The sequence below is a fragment of the Narcine bancroftii genome, chromosome 14 (genome assembly GCF_036971445.1).
Source record: "Narcine bancroftii isolate sNarBan1 chromosome 14, sNarBan1.hap1, whole genome shotgun sequence".
Taxonomy (NCBI): domain Eukaryota; kingdom Metazoa; phylum Chordata; class Chondrichthyes; order Torpediniformes; family Narcinidae; genus Narcine; species Narcine bancroftii.
In genome coordinates, this window is record NC_091482.1 from 8,854,506 (window position 1) to 8,875,937 (window position 21,432).

Sequence of the window (21,432 nt, forward strand, 5' to 3'; positions counted from 1 at the left end):
TATTTTGAAATATGGAGCCCATATTTACAAACTGTTGGTATTAAAATTTAAATGAATTCCTTTCTCCTATTGGTCTCTATGGGATTTATAGGAGGTTGTTCTTTTGTATTTCTTTACTTATTTTTTCTTTTTTATGTATTTGGATTAAGTTTGAAATATTGTGATATGTTTGCTAAGTGGTTTTATATTAAATAAGATATATAACCCTTCAGTGCTAATATCTGTTCCTCCAGCTGCCAAAGTCTAACCTCAGAAATTCCCATGCCAAAACTTCCCATCTTGCTATCTCATATCATTGTTTTAAGATCGTCCTTCCTTTATATTTCCTAGGATCACTGGCTTTGAAATATTTGCCTATCATCCTTGAAGCACTTGGGAGCATTCTTGTATGAAGACATTATAAATATAAGTTGTTGAATCTTGCTTAAAAGGAGTTTAGGAGTTTAGGGATCCAACTGACCATTTCCAACCATCTGTCATCCAACAAGCGGGGCCAATTTTTATCCCTTGCCCAACATCACTAAAACAAATTGGGTCATTATCATGTTGCTATATGCCTGAGATTGACAACTTCACTGAAATGCTCTCTTCTTGACACTAATGACCATATTTTAAAAGTACATCAGTTGTTGAGTACTTTGGCATAATCTAAAGCTGTGAAATGTGCTATATAAATTCAGGCCTTCCTTAGTAGAGAGAACTGCCATGCTTTCATCAGGACTTTGGCTATGCAGACTTTCTTCCGACCTCACCCCCCACCCTCCTCAAATCACAATTAAAAGGAAGCAAGATTTATGACTGGTTGATCAACAGACCACTTTGTAACTCATTTATTTTTCTCACTAATGAACAGTAAGAAGTAAATGTTCAAATATCTAGGAGGTGGGTGGGCCTAACCTGTATACCAAGATGTATTAAAAACACAAAATTGCTGGAGGAACTCAGCGGGTCTCGCACCGTCCATAGAAGGTAAAGAAATGTAGCCGACATTTGGGGCCTGAGTGCTTCGTTCAAAGCATGAGCAAAAAAAAGCAGGCAGGCACCTGAATAAGTTGAGGGAGGAGGAAGAGCACAGGCCAACAGGGGAAAGGCGAGTCTGGGTGAGTACATAGAGCTTTAGAGCAGCAGGGGGTGCAGAGGTGGAGCAGAGAAAGAGGCTGCCTGAGAATTCCCTTCGAAGAGAGGAGAACCTCTTCAGGGTAGGCAAGAGCTTTTGCAGTGGAGCAATCTGCATTGAGACTTTCAAGCTCTCTTTATTTTGGACCACCAAAGAATTTGGTGCAAAATTTACATGATGTACATTCAATTGCTGCCAATTGCTTTCCACTAATCTCAACTTGTCTTTTATCATACAAACTCCATTTATCGTTTCTTTCGACTTACTTGTACAGCAAATCCTTAATGCACTTGATGTTCAGTGCATCTGACCAAACCAAAAAAAAATTAATAATTGTGCTTGAAAGCTGCATTTGAAGCTGTAAAGGTGATGACAAGTAAATCTGAACCATCAGTCTCTGAGAATGACTGTTCACAAAACATGTGGCAATTTGTTATAAAGTCACACCATTCTAACAATGTACAAACACTATGTAAAATATGTGAACAGTAAGTCAATAAACAGCTGACAGAGGCTGTTAACATTTTAGCTGCAACCTCTCATCTCGATTAAATTTGCTGTATAGCTTGTCTAACTCTGAAGTTAGAAGGGTCCTTGCTCTATGATGTCATTAATGTCAGCATGTTAGTAAAGCCCAATCTAATCTTTCACCACCTGCCATAATCGACCAACAACCACATGCATTTCTTGTTCCTTCCTGAACATTAGCAGATATCTGACACATTTCTTCTACAGTGATAGGAAATAAATAGATCACTGGTCAAACCATGGCTAGGCATAGGAAGATATCAGTAGTGTGGGCTCCCTAAGTCAAATGCTGACACGGGTTTCCTGACAGACCTTTAGTTCAAATTCTCCATCAATTTTATCGAAATCTAAAACTTTACTGTAATTTTCCTTTCTCACAAGGTACTGTTCACATGCTGCTTTTAGGAAGACGAGCTGATACTGGATCATGGTCCAGCAAATCTTCATCAATAGTATCTTGTCCTTTGTTAAGCCCTTTATGTTCTTGCCCATTCATGTCATTGTATGCTTTCCAGGATAACTCTGATCTCTGCAAGTGTCTGGTTCTGACTCCCATTGATTTCAACAGCTCTTCCATCCATGGGTGTTCCTTTCACTGTCTAAGTCAGAGATCAACCTCTGTCCATCTCTCCAGTAAGGTGCTCATTAAAGCAAACTTTTGTAATTTCTCTGACTTCCCAGTTAAGTGACCCAATATCAGTTTTTTTTTCTGTTTAGAAGGAACTTCTTTATCACAAAACAGTGTTTCTCCAGATCATGGTGCAAACATGATACACATCACATAATAATCACATACATATATAAAAATAATATAAAGTAAATGTGTATAAATATTTCAGCATAATTTACTCATTTCATTGACAAGAGTCCCAAGGTTACCGGGTACCACTGGGCTGCACAGGGCCTGTTATTAGGCTGTATCTCTAATTTTTAATCTCACTGCCTGCGGGAAGAAGCTATATCCCAGCAGAACTGGTTTTGATGCTCCTGTTCCTCCTTCCTGATGGTAGTAGATCAAAGATCCTGTGTGATGGATGATAGGGATGCTTGATAACTCTTTGAGCCCTATTTAAGCAATGATCCCGTTGGATGCCATCAATAGAGGTAAGGGAGAGCCCAGTGATCTCCGTGGCCATTTTAATTATCCTCTGTGTTGACTTCTGGTCTGATGCTTTGCAGCTACTATACCACACAATTCTGCAGCCAGAAAGCATCTTTGTATGTTAATTTATTGGTCCTGTGGTTCTATTTAGATGGACATTGTGGCTAGAAGACTATTGAATATTCAGAACTCGTATATATTAAATATTCTGTTGATGCGGCAATTGTTCCCAGTTCCTGAGTTTATCCTGTAAACATCATAGCAAATCATAGTATTTTTGTATCAATTCATATTTCCTCATGTGACAGGAAAGACCAGGATTTATTTCTCAACCTGAATTGTTCTTTAAGGTGATGAGCCCTGCCTTCAACTGCTGAAGTCCATGTGCTATGGATACTCCTACAGGACTATTAGGTGGGGAAATTACAGAATTCTATCCTGGCAATATTAATTATTTCTAGGTCATTTTGATCCGTGATAATGGTGTGGGGGGGGTGGGGGTAAACTTAGAAATGGTGCTCTCCTGAGCCTGCCTTGTTCTCCAGATGGTTCTCCACTAGCTCAACCCAACCTGCTGGTCACTCCCTTCATCACTGAACCCATTAAGCAGATGACCCCATTTACAGTTTATTCCCATGGTAACCCTGCACTCACCCTTTCACTTGATTTACCAGTTAAATGGCTCAAAATCTCACTCCAGCACAATAACTCCGGCACTCTTCAAGTGAAATATTTATCCTACAACGTGAGAGGACATTCAGCCCATTAATTCTACACTAGCTCTCAGAGAAATCCTGACATTGCCACGTAACCTGCCTGCGAACTCTCCTGGATCCTTCCATCCACCTGCACTAGAGCAATTTACATTAACCAACCAACCTACTGACCAGCATCTCGGGAATGTGGAAGGAAAACGGAGCACCCGGGAGAAGCCCATAGTCACTGCTGTATCACCATGGCCTTATCTTAAAATCACGGCTCCATCTCCTCTTAACTGAGGTGATAAATGCCAAGGTGATATTTCAAGGAGGAGGAGGGGTTCCTGCTTGATTTTTAATCTTCACTTCATACAAAAAAATCCAGCTCATTTCTTGTTACTGTTTGCAGGAGTTTGCTATGGATAATTGACTGCTTTTAATTTTTTTAATGTCACTATGGTTTTGTGGCTCAAAGTTGGAAGAAAGCTTTTCAAAAATAGATTTACAGCAAGGGCTTCTGGATTTAAAAGGATGTATCTATGCAACAATAAAATCTTATGATTAAAATACTGTCAACTTGTAAGTACTTCAATCCCTTTGGCAAAACATGAAAATGCTCGTGCTTGTTAAAATGCTGTTACCTAGCAACCATTCCATTCATTCTCCTTAATGTGCAGAAATGAGGTCTTCCTGTTCATTGCGCTCTCAGCACTTGATGTTCCGTATCTATCAGTTGAAACCCCCAACTGGACAACAGTCAATATGCCAGCTTAAAATTGCCTGACTTTACAGTTGCTTAGGGATTTCTATTTCTCTCTTTCTCTTTCCTCAATTTTTCTGCATCCCTCCACCCCCCCGACCCCCACCCCGAATGATCTCATTTTTTTTCATGTCTGTCCAATTTCCTTCACAGCAGTTCACAACTTTTCCAATGGATCATTCTTTTCTAACTCCATAGAATATCACAGCACAGAAAACAGTCCATATCCCTCCACACCCCTCCCATCCATGTACCCGTCTAATTTTTCCTTAAAATTGAGCCTGCATTCTATTGTAAACACAGTGAGTGGGCAAAAGACGTTGAAAATAGATTGCTAAATCATACAAGCCAATAACTTTGTAAAGATGACTAATTTGCCTTCAGGGCATTGAGTGTTAACGATTGACCACATCAGACATGACATGAATTGAAAGCTGGGTGAAACTAGAGTCAAATTTCCATTATGGTTCATTAGGATTGGCACCTCTTTTGGCATAATTATCCCTTATACTGTAAAGGGTGTTCTTGGTTATTGGATACCTCTGACCTCATTCAGGAGGGGTATCTGGCTTGTAAATATCTGTGAAAGAAAATGAAATGCTTCTGTTCTGAATGCCCTCGGTTAAGTGTAGTAACTGGCATTTATATCTGCTGTACAATCTGTAATAAACTCCTGTTAGAAGCCTATCTGACTTAATTTACTCCAAAGCCACAAGTCTATGGCAGTCAGAAGGAAATTTGACAGACAGAAAGTTTGGTATCAGCCCATTAATGAAAAGTTTTATTCTTATTACATTCTCTAATATTTAATTTACTCCATGCTATTCTTGGTACTGTGTTTGCATTTAATTTCTAGCTCTTCCACATTAAATTTAAGATTTAGTAGGAATTTAATGCAAATGTGCTAACCAAAAAATGCTCTAAAAATAGCGTTGATTGGAAATTAAATTATTCATTGCCTGGCTGCTTCGTTTAACATATTGCAAAAAAGGTGTTAGTCATGAGGTTGAAATCCATTGACTTGACTAATTACTACTGACAGAAGCCTTTCACATTTTCCTGACAGGAATGACTTATGCAAACCATGCCGCAAACTCAGCCCAAATAACAATGGGAGATGTACAAGTGACCTCACATTTTTGGGCAGTTTGAGCCCTCCCAGCCCTCCATCCTTCACCACTCCCCAAATTCAAGCTTGCTATCTTCTGATTGTATAGGTACAAACCAATGAAGCAGCATCTCTCCAGACCATGGTGCAGGCACAAAAACACACAATCCACAGTGTGTAAAGATCACGTAAATATTCAAAATAAATATTAGGGACGGCTACATGATACTGTTCATCAGTCTCACAGCCTGCGGGAAGGAACTATTCCCCAGGCTGGTGGTCCTGATTTAGATGCCCCTGTTGTTGGTAGTGGGTTGGACTCTGTGCACTGGATAAAAGGGTCTTCCATGATTCCTTGAGCCCTATTTAGACAATGCTCCCAGTAAATATCATTTATAGATGAAAATAAGACCTCAGTGATCCTCTCGGCTGTTCTAATGATCCTTTGTTTTGACTTCTGGACTGATGCTATGCAGCTGCCATACTGTTCTGTAATGTCAGGAAGTCTTGTGTTGGAATGAGAGGAACCATGTGGAATATGAAGCAAACAGTTTGCTTAAGTGGTGTAATTTGTCAGTGATTAAATTTTATGAGTCTTAAAGATGATGAAAAAAAAGAGCAAAGAAAAGAAACATTGGTTGTCAATGTAATAATCTTAATGACGAAATAAATTCCATTAGCTTTTAGTGAAGGAATAGAAGCAGATTTAAAATGACGTGATTTTTAGATATTACTTAGAATCTTTCTTCAGTTGATTTCATTTAAAAATGGAAGGCTACAACTCTGATCCTTTTCCCTTGATCAGATCACTAAATGCAAAATTTGTCTTGACAGAGTGATGGATGACCTCACTCATTGGGTCTAATAAAGGGATTGTTGACTTGGAATCATTGATCCTGCTTCTTTCTCCATAGAAGCTGCCTGTCTGATTTCTTCTGACATTTTCATTCAGATTTCCAGCATCCGTAAATTTTTTCTTTTCTTCTCTTTTAAATTTTTATTCACAACACAGCAGAAGCTGATTCTGGCCATTTAACCCTATTACGCCCAATTACACCCAAATCAACCTATACCTCCTTACATTTTGAAAGGTAGGAGGAAACCAGAGGCTGTAATGGAGAGGCAGTGTCCACCACCGGGTGGCGCTGCTGCGTCCCAGTTCGGAGGACACACTACCTGCCAATCAAGGACACGGACTCGCCCCAAGCCATATCAAGGTGACCTTTACAATTGGCCCAGGTGAATCACCTCAGTTCACCCCTGCTGAGCCCTTGCACTTGGCTTCGAGTCATTGGCCACAGCAACCAATGGGGCCCACACTGACCCTTACAATTGGCCCCCCAGCTTTGCCCCCCAGAACGATAAAGGACCATGTGCTGCTTTGTTCTGCCTCTTTGGACTCCTCGAGGCATGTAAGTATCACCTCCTGTACTGGGTTGAGGTGAGTCTCGAGGCTAGGTAGCAGAGCTGTGTCCATACCGGTCAAGGGGTGGGGACACGTATATCACCTTGATCTAATTGTTGAGTGTATAAGCTTTTGTAACTTCCCCAGTTTATGTCGGTTTCCCCCTCGTCATCTGAAAGTGTATATTTACCCCCTGCATACTGTGTATGTGTAGAAGTTTATTTGACGTATCGACCCTGTTGTTTCAGTTCCATCCCTGAAATAAGTGTGTGCTTTGTACCTGCACTTTGGTCTGGTTCTTAACCTATAGACCCACACGAACTCGAACAACACCAGGCAAAATGTCTAAACTGACACAGACAGCGAAAGATTTGAAATCGGGTCCCTGGCACTGTAATAACATTGGTGCTAATCACCATGTTAACCGTGCCATTAACCATTTAGTTGGCATTTAGCTATGCCAATTTCATAAATTATTGCCTTTCACGTTTTTAAGTGTTGAATTGTTCGATGTGAAGGAAGAGAGCAAAATGAGAAGCAACCTCCTGATTTCAGAGATCAGTTGCTGAATGGATCACCCCCTAATATTGGCACTGATCACATCTTGGCAATTTCAGCTGTCCTGATGGAAATGTGTTGAGACCTGTTCAGGTTTAGAATTAAAACCCCATGCAATGATGACTTATCCAAACCTGACCCAAGCCAAGTCTTCAAATTGATCTGATATCTGACCCAACCCATATAAACTGGTTTGAGCGACTAGGCTTTTACAGTGAAACCATTCACTGAGAATTCGGAACCTGTTAGTACTACCTGTACTTGTCCTTGGTAATTGTGCATTATAAACCTGATCACATCCCAGAATACTAGAGTTGGTTCAATATAAAGAGCTGGACTAGCCCATTTTAAGTCCGTGTCGCCCAATTTACATCCAATTAACCTATACCCCTGGTACATTTTGAAGGGTGGGAGGAAACCGGAGCCCCTGGGGAAACCCACGCAGACACAGGGAGAACGTACAAACTCCTCACAGACAGCGCTGGATTCGAACCCCGGTCCTGATCGCTGGTGCTGTAAAGGCATTACGCTAATCACTGCACCAACTATACCGCCCTTATGACTCACCCAAGGACAAGATCTGGCACTGCTGCAGCGCACCCCAGTCATTGCTGAGGCTTGATGAGACTGCTTTTTGGAACCACATAACTGCAAGGAACGCAATACATTCTGTAAAGACAGGGAAGGCAAATAAGGAAGGAAATCTATTTTCTATCGTATCATTTACTGTCACTTCTTTTGTTAATTGAAAAATGTTATGTTTACATCTGCGCTGGTGATATTTTTTTTGGGCCGGCCACGTGAACTATGAAGACAAGATGAAGAAATGGAAAAGAAAGATAAAATAATAATCATCTTCCCAACCAAATGATGCTGGACAGTTACAGGGGATGACTTGCCTCCTCTCCATTTGATGAAATCTTTTAATCTGGGGCATCCACTTTCCAACAGTGACCACCAGTGGAAAACTAGTCTCTGCTGCACAGGCTTAAGCCTCCATGGACACCTCGGCATCGAATTCTAATGTGGCCAAGTCACGTTAGACTTGAGATGACTTGTGGCCAAGCCAGCTCATCTGACCTCAAAAAGAACTTCTTACAAATTAATGGGCAGTGGTGTGTACTTTGGGAGGTATGGTTCCACAGCCTGACATTGTTATGGTTACAGAATCATTCCAATGCCTTACAAATGTGCTAGATAGGATAGACTTGGAACAAATTCTGCAAATCCATAAGGATCTGTGGCCCGTGCAGAGCATCAGAAACACACACTCTTTCTTGGATAAGCATATTCCACTGTGATTATCAAGCCCAGGATTGAGAGCATTCTCACTGACCGTGGCTCTGAACCTCTTTGTCAGTGTTAATAAAATGTTCTTTATTTAAGAGAAATGAAAGAATGAGCAAAGCAGAGAAATTAACTGTGAAATGACTTGCAGGCCATTTGCACAGTGCTGCCTTGATATTGGATTATTCTCACTCCAAGCCTGTACCCTAAACCATGCAACAGCTGGAAAATAAAGCATTCAAGCATTAAATCTCCCCAGTTGCTCTATAATAACATTACACCTCTTGTGTATTTTAGTGGTATTGAAAGATTTGCAATAAAACTACAGAGATTTTATTCCAAAATTAGATTTCAAGCCCCTGAATGATGATCATTTCTATATTGCCACCAGAGAACAGGCGAGACCTCGGCACTTAAATTTAATTATAGATGTACAACAGTAACTCTAATGTATGGTCTCATTGTAATGTCTTGGTGCTTCAATAAATTTAGGCCACAGCTTGGAGATGTGTGTATGTTTCTCGGCAGCACATTACAGGAAGCATGAAATATAATCTGGAAGTGGAAGTTAAAGAGAGAAGATTGGAAAGGATATTGTCACATCCTACAAACTATTTTGAAGAGGGACTGTCTAGACTGGGGTTGCTTTCCTGTGGACAGGGGGAAGATTTCATTAAGAGGCCTGCACAGGTCATTTGACAGCGAGATCACCAGCTCAGACCTGAAGGAGAGTGTACAGATAATTCCACTCACAGAGCAGGAATAAGGAACGAAGGGCAAGACCAGAAACCTGCACTGCATTTAAAAAGTAGCCCAATGAGCAAGGAAGAGCTGCTGGTCTGTGGAATAAATCTAGCTGTTTCTTTTACGATTGACTTGCATTTATCCAGCACAACCTTTTCAGGATGTACCACAGCAATGACGTGAAGTCCTAATGATTGTTGTGGTAGATGTCCCTTGCTCACAATCTCCACAAGCACCAGGCATGCTCAGATTATCAGATTTTCTGGACTGTTCAGAATCAGAATTTAGTGTCATGAACATGCCACAAAATTCATCATTTTGCAGCAGGTTCGCCATCTTAAATAAAAATATTGCAATAAAAAGAAAAAAGTCAAAATAAGGCAGTGTCTGGTTATGTTGTCACCGTGGCCAGAAATGTTAAAAGAGGAACCGAACTCCCACTCTTGGTTACCCAGAGTAATGAAACAACAGACACAGAGGTTTCCCAAAACACCATGCTCTTTACTTCGACTTTCAAGATATTTACACAAAATAGCGTAATCTATCTACAGTATTTACACAAGCTTGTGACCGCAAGTCACAAGGCAATCTCGTGAGTCCTTTAGTTAATGTATGGTGACTATGGGTCACTCTGATTAGGACTCCCTCGCAGGTTAATTGATCATTCAGGAATCTGATGGCAGCAGGGAAGAAGCTCTTCCTGTGCCGCCGGGTCCTCAACTTCAGACTCCTTATGCCTTTTTGCTGATGGTAGCAGAGTGAAGAGTGAATTTAAGTGCTGAGGTCTCGCCTGTTATCTGGTGGCAATATAGAATGATCATCATTCAGGTGCTTGAAATCTAACTTTGGAATAAAATCTCTGTAGTTTTATTGTAAATCTTTCACTACCACTAAAATACACAAGAGGTGTAATGTTATTACAGAGCAACTGGGGAGATTTAATGCTTGAATGCTTTATTTGCCACCTGGGTGGTGGGGGTCTTTGAGGATAGAAGCTGGGGTTTTTTTAGGACACTGACTCATGTAGATGTCCTCAATGGAGTGCAGTCTGATACCTGTGATGTCACAGGCTGAGTTAACAACCCTCTGGAATTTTTTCTTGTCCTGAGCGTTGGCACCTCCATACCAGACAGTGATGCAACTCTCCATGGTGCCCCTGTAGTTTTTGAGAGTCTTGGGTGACGTACTAAATCTCCTCAAACTCCTCACAAGGTATAGCTGCTGGTGAGCCTTCTTCGTGATTGCATCGACATGGAGACTCCAGGGCAGATCCTCAGAGATACTGACACCCAGGAATTTGAATTTCTTGACCCTCTCCACTACTGAGTCCTCGATGAGGACTGGTTTGTGTTCTCCTGACTTCCTCCTGAAGTCCTCAATCATCTCCTTGGTTTTGCTAACATTGTGTGCAAGGTTATTGTTGTGACACCAATCAATGAGCTGATCTATCTTCCTCCTGTACACTGCCTCACTGCTGCCTGTGATTCTACCGACAACCATGGTGTCATTGGCAAATTTGTAGATAGCATTTGAATTGTGTCTAACTACACAGTCATGGGTGTAGGGTGAGTAGAGCAGTGGGCTAAGCATGTATCTGTGTTGATTTTCAGTAGGAGGAGACGTGGTTTCCAATTCGTACTGAATATGGACGTGATGAGGAGGTCAGTGATCCAGTTGCAGTGGGGTATGCAGAGGGCCAGGGTTTGGAGCTTGATAACTAGCTCTGAGGGAATAATGAAGGCTGAGCTGTAGTCGATGAAGAACATCTGTCTGTTTGAGTTGCTGTTTTTGAGGTGATCTCGAGCTGAGCGGAGAGCCAGTGACATTGTGTCTGCTGTGGAGCGATTGTGAAGACAGGCGAATTGCAATTGGATGTTATTCTACTTTTAATTCACTTTTTTTTAGTTGTTACACAACATATAATGAAATTTCCAGGGAACTCAGTGAGTTTAAAGGGAGCACACGAAAAGGGGACTAATTAGAGAGCAAAGGATTAAGGTGAGAGGGGAAAGATTTAAAGGGAACTGGAGAGGCAAGTTTTTCCACACCTGTGGTTGGTATAAGGCATGAGGGCGTGCTGGAGTTGGGCACAATTATCACATTTAGAAGACATTTTGACTTGTACATGGATAGATGTTAAGAAGGATATGCATCAAATGCGGACGTATCGGACTAACTCAGGATGTCACCTCGGCGTGGCAAGTTGGGCCGAAGGGTCAGTTTCTAAAAAAGAAAATTATTTACAGCACCGTAAATATAATGCTGGCCATTTAAACCAAGTGTGCCATCCAATTACACCCAAATTAATCTACAACCTCATATGTTTTTGGAGGATGGGAGGAAACTGGAGTAGCAGAGGAAAACCCACGTGCACGTACAAACTCCCGACAGGGGGCGCCAGAGTCAAACCCAGGTCGCTGGCGCTTGTAATAGCGTAAGGTTAACCACGAGGTTAGCCATGCTAACCCTATCACAAAAACCTGCATCTGGCAAGATTATTGCATTTGGTTCTCTGTACTGGGATATAAACTCACAAGCTTCTTATTCAAAGGGAAGTGCTATTAATCAAGCTACATCAGAGATTTATCCCAGTATCAACAAATTTATGCTTCTGAGAGGTGACTTCAGCCACTAACATTAGTATTGTCCTTTTTCTGGTCTAGGTTGAAGTTCCCTTGAGACCTGACTGGTGCCACACCACAGAAATTATCATTTTGCTCAGAGCAGGAGAATTGTTCTTTTAAAATATAGACACTCCCCAGGTCAGGTAAATGTCAGGTAATGTCCCAAAATGTCAGGTAAATGTCCCAAAATTTCTGTAAGTCGGAAATACTCGGCTGAGATTGGAAATGTTGAGTTAGTATTTGATTAGTCGGGGCATCAAGGGTTACGGGGAGAAAGCTGGGGAGTGGTGCTGAGTGGGTGGATGGATCAGCTCATGATTAGAATGGCGGAGCTGACTCAATAGGCCAATGGGCGTACTGCTGCTCCTATATCTTGTGATCTTAATTGGCTTCCGATTAGCACAGATCTCAGTTAATTATAGATCTTAGAACTTGGTTTGAATGAATTAATTAGTATGACAGATTCAAAATATGCCTTTGTATGGGCGGTTGAAGGACCGCAGGATATTGGAGAAGAGTTTCAACTGCTATTGATCTTGAAGTGTTGTTAAACCAGAAGAATTCCAAGCTCTTTTTTAATATTTGGTTTTTAAACACAATTCCAGCTCTCAATTGGAATAGAATATTTACTTCTGAAGCATGAGGTTGTCCAAGGTTTAAATGAAGAATTGATTATTTTTAGAGGCACTAAGGGGAGTGGGAGAAAGGTTTAAGAGGAGAATGACCAAGATGGGACTTAGCTGATGGCTGCCAATTTTGAAGTGAGGGAAATTAGGACATTGGGAATAAGCAATAGGGCCATTAGTGTTAGTAAGAGTTCTCTGCTTTGTCTTTCCAAAATATATTTATAAAGCATTAAAAATAACTTCTTTCACATTACCCCTTTTTAACAGAAAAATCAAAATGCATACACTTAAATGTTCACATCCACCCTCAGATACACATCCATTTCTCCCCCACCCTGACCATCTTGGCATCTTTGCTGACAGTATCATTGGTATATTACCAATTGTACTGGTACAACCGTCTCGCAGTTAGACATTTATTCCGAAAGCACTCATAATTCAGAGAAATAACACGTTTAGGGCTGCCATTTATGGACAAATTTTCCAGTGGACTGTCTTAATGTGTATTTGATTTTCTACAGTTTAATAAAGAAACTGATGCCCTTAATCCATTGTGTAATAGAAGGACCCCTGTCAGACTTCCAGTGGAACAAGATTGGACGCTTGGTTAATAAGGGAATTTGGGGAGTTGTCGGGCAGTTGTCGGAAGTTAGACTCAATGAGCAGGGTTGCAAATTAATTTTGACTCCGCTTCAGAACCCTTTCTTGTATTTGGAGGCACTGATAAATCATGAGATTGAGGTGGCAAGATTGGGGGGGGTGGGGGGGGGAACGGACCTTTCCACCTATTGCATTTGTCCTCTATTTCAGGATAAATAGCTGCCAATTTGGATTTAGAAAAGAGAATGTCATTATATTCAGGTGATTTGCTGCTCTTTGTAACAATTGAGACTTGGTCAGTTTGTCACCACATCTCTGAAAAAAGACATTTGTCTTTGCAAAGCCACCTGGATTCATAAAATACTAATTACAGAATTTAGAGATGTGAATACAAGATTGGTTGATTAACAGGAGTTCATTTGGTCCTGTAATTTGATTTTTTTAATATTAAAAAGGTTAATCTAACATATGAAATGACAGCAACATTAAGTGGATGAAGAGAGATCACCTTCAGAATGACTATTTAGTACTTGGCTTTGAACTGAGGAACTGCAAGAAAGACTCAGGAATTAATTTGTAGGCTTGGACTCTGGCTTCAGGTGCTGCCTGTGTGGACATTCCACATTTCACTTGTGCGTGTGAAGCTTTCGCTCAAGTCCTCAGTTTCCTCCCACATCTCTGGGACAAGCTGGCAGGTTAATTGGCCATTGTAAATTCTCTCAGAGCATCAAAGGTGGTTGGGGTGGAGATAGGAGTTCTTGAACAGGGAAGAGAGTGAGTTGCAGGGGAATAAATGACAGATCTGTTCTCGGACGTATCTGTAATCACTCAGGTTTGTTTAGAAACTGACCTGTATATCAGTCCACTTTATGCTAAATTCCAGTTTAAATCACATGGCAAGAGTGGAAAAATGTCCAATTTACTTTAGGATGATCCCAATTCTTAAATATACTTTACAAGGAAGAAGCCATAAAGGAGTTGGAAATCATCTTGCAAGAGTGCTTTGGAACACTTTTCAATGATACCTTTTAGTAAGTACTAGTTGTGTTCTTGCTTCAACAGTGTTTGAACAGAATAGAACCCCCCAAACCTCGCCTTCAAGAAAGACTTTCATCTCTTTTTTGATTTGTTTTGTGTCGAAGCCAGTGCAGAAGATGACTTCCCAAGTGCGCCAGAATTACCACCTGGATTGCGAAGCCAGCGTTAACCGGCAGATCAACATGGAGCTTTATGCTTCCTACATCTACCTGTCCATGTCGGCTTACTTTGATCGGGATGATGTGGCGTTGAAGAACTTCGCCAAGTTCTTCCTGGATCAGTCCCACTGATCAAGTTTCAGAACCAGAGTGGGGGGCGTGTGATTCTCCAGGATGTTTCGAAACCTGACCGGGACGAGTGGGGCGCCTTGCAGTGCGCCCTGCACCTGGAAAAGACCGTCAACCAGTCTCTCCTGGATCTCCACAAACTTGCTTCTGACAAGAATGACCCTCATATGTGTGACTTCCTGGAGACTCACTACCTGCATGAGCAGGTCGAGGCCACAAAGAAGCTTGGAGACATGATCACCAATCTGACCCGCATGGGCGCTCCTCAGTCCGGCATGGCCGAGTATCTGTTTGACAAGCATACACTAGGAGAGAGCAGCTAGGACAGCACACCTCAGGAAATCAGTGTGCTAACCATTCCATTTTCTCTAGATTATCTTTTCCCCAATTGTGAATCTGTTTCAGTGACGTCAATTTTAAATGGTGTTGATTGTTTGTGAATTAAGTGGAAGAAGTAAATCAAATGTGAAACAAACTTTGTACCTGGTTTCTATTAAAAGAAGGAAAAACATGTAAACTGGCACAACTGAGGATCTGTTACTAAGTAAAAGTTGGCAAAAGTTAAAAAAATAGTAAGTACTAAGGTTCCAACGTTCCTTTTATTGTCAAGTTTTAATTGTCATTATAAATGTAACATTCATGATATACTTTGACTTACATAATGCAAAAAAAGAGTTGCCATGAGCCCAGTGCCCCTAAAGCAGGAAGAAGAGAAGCAAAAGACAGTCCTTTCAGAGACACTATGTGTCCGTGGATTCACCTCCCGCAGCCTCTGCAGCCAGACAGCCGGCCCCCTGTTAATAACTTCATCGGCAACCTGAGCTCCAGATCCATACCTCCAACACGATCAGGAAGCCTTCAGCTTGTTCCTGGAAAAAAGATGCATAAGATTTTGTGTTTGTAGAAAATTGTTTAAATTGTGAAGGGTGGACTCATTAAAAGCAAGATTCAATTTATTGTCATGTACAGCAAAACAAAAAAGTGGCATATTACATGAAATTGCCCATAAGGCAGACAGATTTGCCATCGGCAGAAATTGCCTGAAGCACCTCTTACAGAAATTGGAGAAGCCAATATTAATGCTGTCCGTTTGGAGGGTGAGGAATATAAGGAGTTGTGCCCTCCCCCCACCTTTTTGTTAGGTGTCTATCTATTTTTGCTCATACCTGACCCAGGCCCAAAATGCCTGTTACCCTTTATTTCCTCCGGATGCTGTGTGACCTGCTAAGGTTTCACCAGCACGCTTATGTATTGCAAAACGCAGCCTTCAATTTCCTGAGGAAGGGACCCCATCGCCCCAATACTGACCAGCTCTTTCTTCTCATTCTAGCCGTCATTGAGGCCTGCCTGCTCTACATGCTGAAACGTCGGGCTGCTGGCTTTCTGCGGAGCGATAAAGTGGCTGCTCTCTTCACAAAGATCGGCAAAACCTACCCAGTAGCAGGAGAGCTTTGCGCAAAGGTTCAGGAAATACAGCAACAAGTGGATAGCAAGTAAGTGGGAGCCTGAGATTCCATACAAGCTCAGGCTCATCTTAATTTTTGGACTTTTTAACATATTCAGATTAATTGTCAGAGTACACACATGACATCACATAGAACCCTGAGATTCTTTTCTCTGAGGGCACGCAGCAGAATTTCTACTTATTGGAAACTAAAGCGTACTCAAGATAAAAGGTACATATACAAAAGAGAGAAATAGTGACAGTGCAATACAGAAAAAACCCAAAATATTCAGTAATAAATAATGTGCAAAGTACATTATTTAAGGACTTTTCCTTAAATAAGTCGCTGATTGAGTCTGTTGTTCAGGAGCCTAATGGTGGAGGGGTAGCAACTGTTCCTGAACCTGAGTCTTGTGGCACCTGTACCTCTTTCCTGATAGCAGCAGTGAGAAGAGTATATCCTGGGTGTTGTGGATCATTGATGAGCGTGATGCTTGGGAATGGTCTAAAGTCAACCATATCACTGTGCAATGACATTGGGGCCACATTGTATGAGGAAGGCAGATTTCCACAATGACAAAGCAAATGGTTTAACAGGGTTGTAAAAACACACGCAGAAATGCGGGAGGAACTCAGCCAGTCTTGCAGCGTCCATAGGGGGTAAAAATATATTATTGACTTTTCGCACCCGAGCCCATGAAGGTATAAGCAAAGAACAGGAAGAATGGAAGGGGGGAGGAGTCCAGACCAACTGCCAAAAGATGTTAATTGGTTGTGAAAGAGGAAAGGTGAGAATTGATTTTGGCTCTGTGCAAGGAGACAGAGAGAAAGAAAGAGACAAAGCTGGGGCAAAGGCGATATGGGGATCAAAGCGGGTGGGAGGGGGGAGGGATAGTTTTAACAGAAACCGAAGAAGTTGATGTTAATGCCGTCCGGTTGGAGGGTGCCCAGGCGGAAGGTGAGTTGTTGTTCCTCCAATTTGCGGGCAGTCTCAGACTGCCAGTGCATGAGACTATGGACAGACATGTCAGCAAGGGAATGGGTCATGGAATTGAAATGGGTGACCATTGGAAGATCCACACTATTGCAGTGGACAGAGCCGAGGTGCTCAACAAAGCGATTTCCCAGTCTGCGCCCAGTCTCCCCGACGTAGAGGAGTCCACCATGGGAGCAACGAATGTAGTAGATGACACCTGCAAATTTGCAAGTGAAGTGTTGCTTCGCTTGGAAGGACTGTTTGGGGCCCTGAATGGTGGTGATGGAGGAGGTGTGGCTGCAAGTGGAGCATCTCCTGCGGTCACAGGGATAGGTGCCAAGGGGACGAATGATGGGGAGGGAGAAGTGGACAAGGAAGTTACAGGAGGAGTGGGGAAGGTTGTCATGGTCAAAACTATTGATAGAGTAAAGCTCCAGTACTCCTACACACCCAACTGCTGGATTGGGAGATTTTCCGTGCTATCAGTTCTAATTCTGATACCACCCAACGCACTTGATATCTTGGCTTTTTTTAAAACACGTCGATGAGGTTAAACATTGTGTAGGAGTCAGGGGATCTGAGGAGACAGTACATTACAGAGGAAGTGAGTCAGATGCCAAATCTTTGAGATCTCCAAGCAGGTGGATGTTAGATTATCAGTGTTTCACTGTATTGGCCTTACGAGTCTTCATTGATTTAATTGAATGTAAATTCCTCAGCTGCCATGGCGGTATCCGAACTCTAGTCTTTCGATCCTGGTTCTGGACCTCGTACTAGTAACACAACTGCAATGCTGCTTTTCCCTTAGAGACTAGAGCAGGTGATTTTTGTTATTTCACTAGCGGTGGTATTTGAATATTGCATGTTGGGAAGGGAGAGAAATGTGTGCTCTTCGTCCATATTTACAGAGCAGAGGTGAGAACAAAGACCTGGATTACACAAATGGGGATTCAAAGCACATGGAAGAGTAGCAATTAGAATGATCATTTAGCTTTCTCTTTCTATCCATCTTACTACGGTTGTTACAGCGCAGTAAAAGCCTTTCAGCCCACGATGTTGTGCCGACCTATATAAACCTACTCCATAACAATCTATTCCTTCCCTACCTCACACCCATAACCTTTTATTTTTCTCAAAGAGTCTTGAATGCCCCTCTAGTACCAGCCTCCATCACCCCCACCTCCACCAATCCATTCCAGGCACCCTCTGTGTAAAAAAAACACTTAGCTCCGACATCACCCCCTTAGGGCAGCACAGTTAGTGCAGAGAAGTGGTTCTGAAAATTAAAAATAAAATATTCGAAAAAAAGACTAGACAGTGGTGCAAATAACAAGCAAATTTAGGCCTGGTAAATATTTAAGTTCAAGTTTACTGTTGCAGTGTACAGTGAGAAATATCTAGCTCAGTGGTTCTCAACCTTTATCTTTCCACTCACAGACCACTTTAAGTATTCCCGATGCCATAGGTGCTCTGTGATTAGTGAGGGATTGCTTAAAGCGGTCTGTGAGTGAGAAGAAAAAGTTTGAATCGTTTTAATCGTACCTCATTGGCTCGTTATGTGCACGGTTTCAGAACTCTGAAGGAAAAGGGCCAATGACAATTTTTCTCAAGGAAAGTATTTCAGTAACAATTGGGTCTAGAACAGTGATTCTCAACCTTCCCTTCCCCCTCACATACCACCTTAAGCGATCCCTTACTAATCACAGGACACCGATGGCACAGGGATTACTTAAAGTGGTGTGTGAGTGGAAAGAAAAAGGTTGAGAACCACTAGCTAGTCAGCTCTAACATCCATAGTCATACAAGGAAGAAGAGCAAGAGCATAGTTATAGAGCGTGTTGCAGTGAAAAAACCTTCAACTAGCACATGACGAAGCCAGCATGAATATATAATCAAATGTATAAATTGTATCTGTTATTTCTTGGCCTTGTGTGGCATCATCCAGGATTTCAATATGCATTTTTAATTCCTGCTGCAATCAAACTGTTGGCACACGCTGGGAAAATAAACCATTTAATTACCATTCATCATATAGTTTGAAACAGTAATGTGGGTGTCTATTATTGGCTAACCACCATTGGAAATAAAACTGCTGGATTTGTAAACGTAAATGTTCCATTGTTGTCATGTAATGCTACATTTATAATGTACATGAAATTCTTCAACTTTGTCTACTGTAAGAGAGACGCTACTTTGTCCAATGCCCCTCACAGAAATGAGGCCCCAGCAAGGATCAGTGCTATAACCATTGAGCTATCAGAGCCTCTTCCAATCAATGCTCATTTATCCTTCAATTAAACTAACCCTATAACCTTCTATGTTTAGAGATTATAAACCTAGTGTGTTTGGTATACTTTGTATAATAAATCTTTGGAGCTCAATTAATCTCCTGAAATTTGCACATGACTCCTTCCATAGTCAGGAAATATTTTTCATGGCATGGTACCTCGAAACATGACTTACTTCAGACATGGTTCAGCTCAAGTATTGTTCAAATGTTCTAAGTCTAAATTCCCCTTAGATCCTGGTCTCCTCTGTACTCAAGGCCACGGGACATTACAGTTTTTGATATTTTTCTACCTCAGGCTCTCTTGCATTAATAGGACAATGTTTTAACTGTTGTGCACAAGTAAAGAACAGCATGTTCAATCAGGATACTGATTTCACTTAAAGTTTAAACTTTCATGTGCATGGCAGGAAAAATCCCTCAAATGGACAGGAATCTTTGAAGAGGCAGGGGTCGATATCCAAGGCCCCAACCCTGACTCCTCAAGCTATCAAGCACATTTGGGTTCGCACAGCCTTGTTCGAGAAGGTCCTGGATAAAATTGTTCAGTTCATTGTTGATAATTCCAGGTAGGATATAAATTCGAGGATAGTAATTGAGGCATCCTGTGTGTGCCTGTAACAGCTGTGGTCAAAGTGGATCCAGGCCAAGAAAATCGTCCCCCTCAAAGAGTAATTACATCAAAGGCCTACTGTGTGGTTCAATTTTGCCACATTATATGACTGAAACCTCCACACCTGTTAATTAACTGCACAAATAGTCTTAAGATTTGGGCATCTGTTTTGCATCAATCAATTGAGGTTCAATTAAGAGTATTTTGCAAATGCTATACTCTTAATCCAAGTAATTAAATTGTTATCTGGATCCATGTCTTGACGTCTGCTTAAAAACAAGACTGAGGAGTTTTGGATCGAGTTGGGGTGACAGCAATTATTTCAAGACGGTTATCGTTCAGACTGAAAAACACAATCCACACAGACCAATCAGAAAATGGGGGCGAGAGAAAAATATCCAGCGTGTCCTCATGATCTGTCATTAAGGTTTTGGTTTAATTTCAAACCACTGCCAAATTTGTTGGGTCTTTGATGATTTTCAAGCCAAAAGGAATTGACATGTGAGTTGAACTAAAAATAGAATTAGGAGAAAAAAGTTGTCAGTAGTAATTATAAATTTGAAGGGTGGGAGGAAACTGGGACACCCAGAGGAAACCCACACAGACACGGGGAGAACGTACAAACTCCGTACAGACAGCACTGGATTTGAACCTGGGTTGCTGCCGATGTAACAGCGGGGCACTAGCCGCTATGCTAACCATGCAGTTGAATCTCAAAAAGAATAATTTTTCCATCTCTGTTGCCCTCGGGTTGGCCAAGTAGAATTCTTGAATGTTCATCCATCTCTCCTCATTTATGGCATGTAGTGGATCCTGCCCCAATACTCTTTCCTGTGGAATGTTTGGTCATCTCCATCTCATCACATCCAAATATTTTTCACATTCACTTATTATATCTGTGGGTCCAAAAAGGTAATTTCAAATAGCAAAGAACATTACATTACAGTACTATATTGTACTGACCTACGTAAACCTACTCTACGGCCGTCTAATTTTACCTACCTCACACCATAACCCTCTATCTTTCTGACAATCGTGTGCCTATTTAAGAATCTTTTTAATGCCCCTATTGTACGAGCCTCCATCACCATCCTCCTCTCTGAACCTGGTTGTCACGACTAGTGTTCTACTGAGAATAATGCATAATTACCTTGTGGAGAATAAATTTCTGTTTTAACTCACTAGTCTGAAACCAAAAATATTTTGTTTAATTTACTTGTACCTCTTTCAGGCCTTTCCCCCTTGTGCTAAGACATCAAGATATCCAAATGATAGGTTGTTCGCCTGTTATTAATGGCATTGCTGATACCAACCTCCAGAAAGCACGTCACAATTGACCTCGGATTTTTTTTTAGCCGCCCTCTCCTTGAAGTCCAGCCTGTGGGACTTAACTGAAATTGGATTTGTGGCCACAAACATAGACCAAATATATTGTAAATATATTCAGGCTAGTATAATGTAGAGACCAAATGACCACATTTAAATTTTATTTACAGCACCGTACAAGTTGATTCCAGCCATTTAAACCTGTGCCGCCCAATTCCACCCAAATTAACCTGCAACCTTGCAAGCTTTGGAGGGTGGAGGGAAAACCCACACAGACACGGGGAGAATGTCCAAACTCCTTACA

General features: G+C 41.5%; 1 protein-coding gene and 1 pseudogene across 6 annotated transcripts in view; both read left to right on the forward strand.

The window, feature by feature from the left end:
• The window catches only part of LOC138750000 (small G protein signaling modulator 2-like), a 291,864-nt gene that overhangs the window by 77,093 nt on the left and 193,339 nt on the right, over positions 1 to 21,432 (forward strand). For all 6 annotated transcript variants that reach the window (XM_069912145.1, XM_069912144.1, XM_069912143.1 and 3 more), the window contains exons 3-4: positions 15,813 to 15,975; positions 19,600 to 19,758. In XM_069912145.1, coding sequence (XP_069768246.1) covers positions 15,813 to 15,975; positions 19,600 to 19,758 — 322 coding nt within the window. The remainder of the gene's footprint in view (positions 1 to 15,812; positions 15,976 to 19,599; positions 19,759 to 21,432) is intronic.
• LOC138749827 (ferritin heavy chain pseudogene) lies at positions 14,305 to 14,843 on the forward strand (annotated as a pseudogene).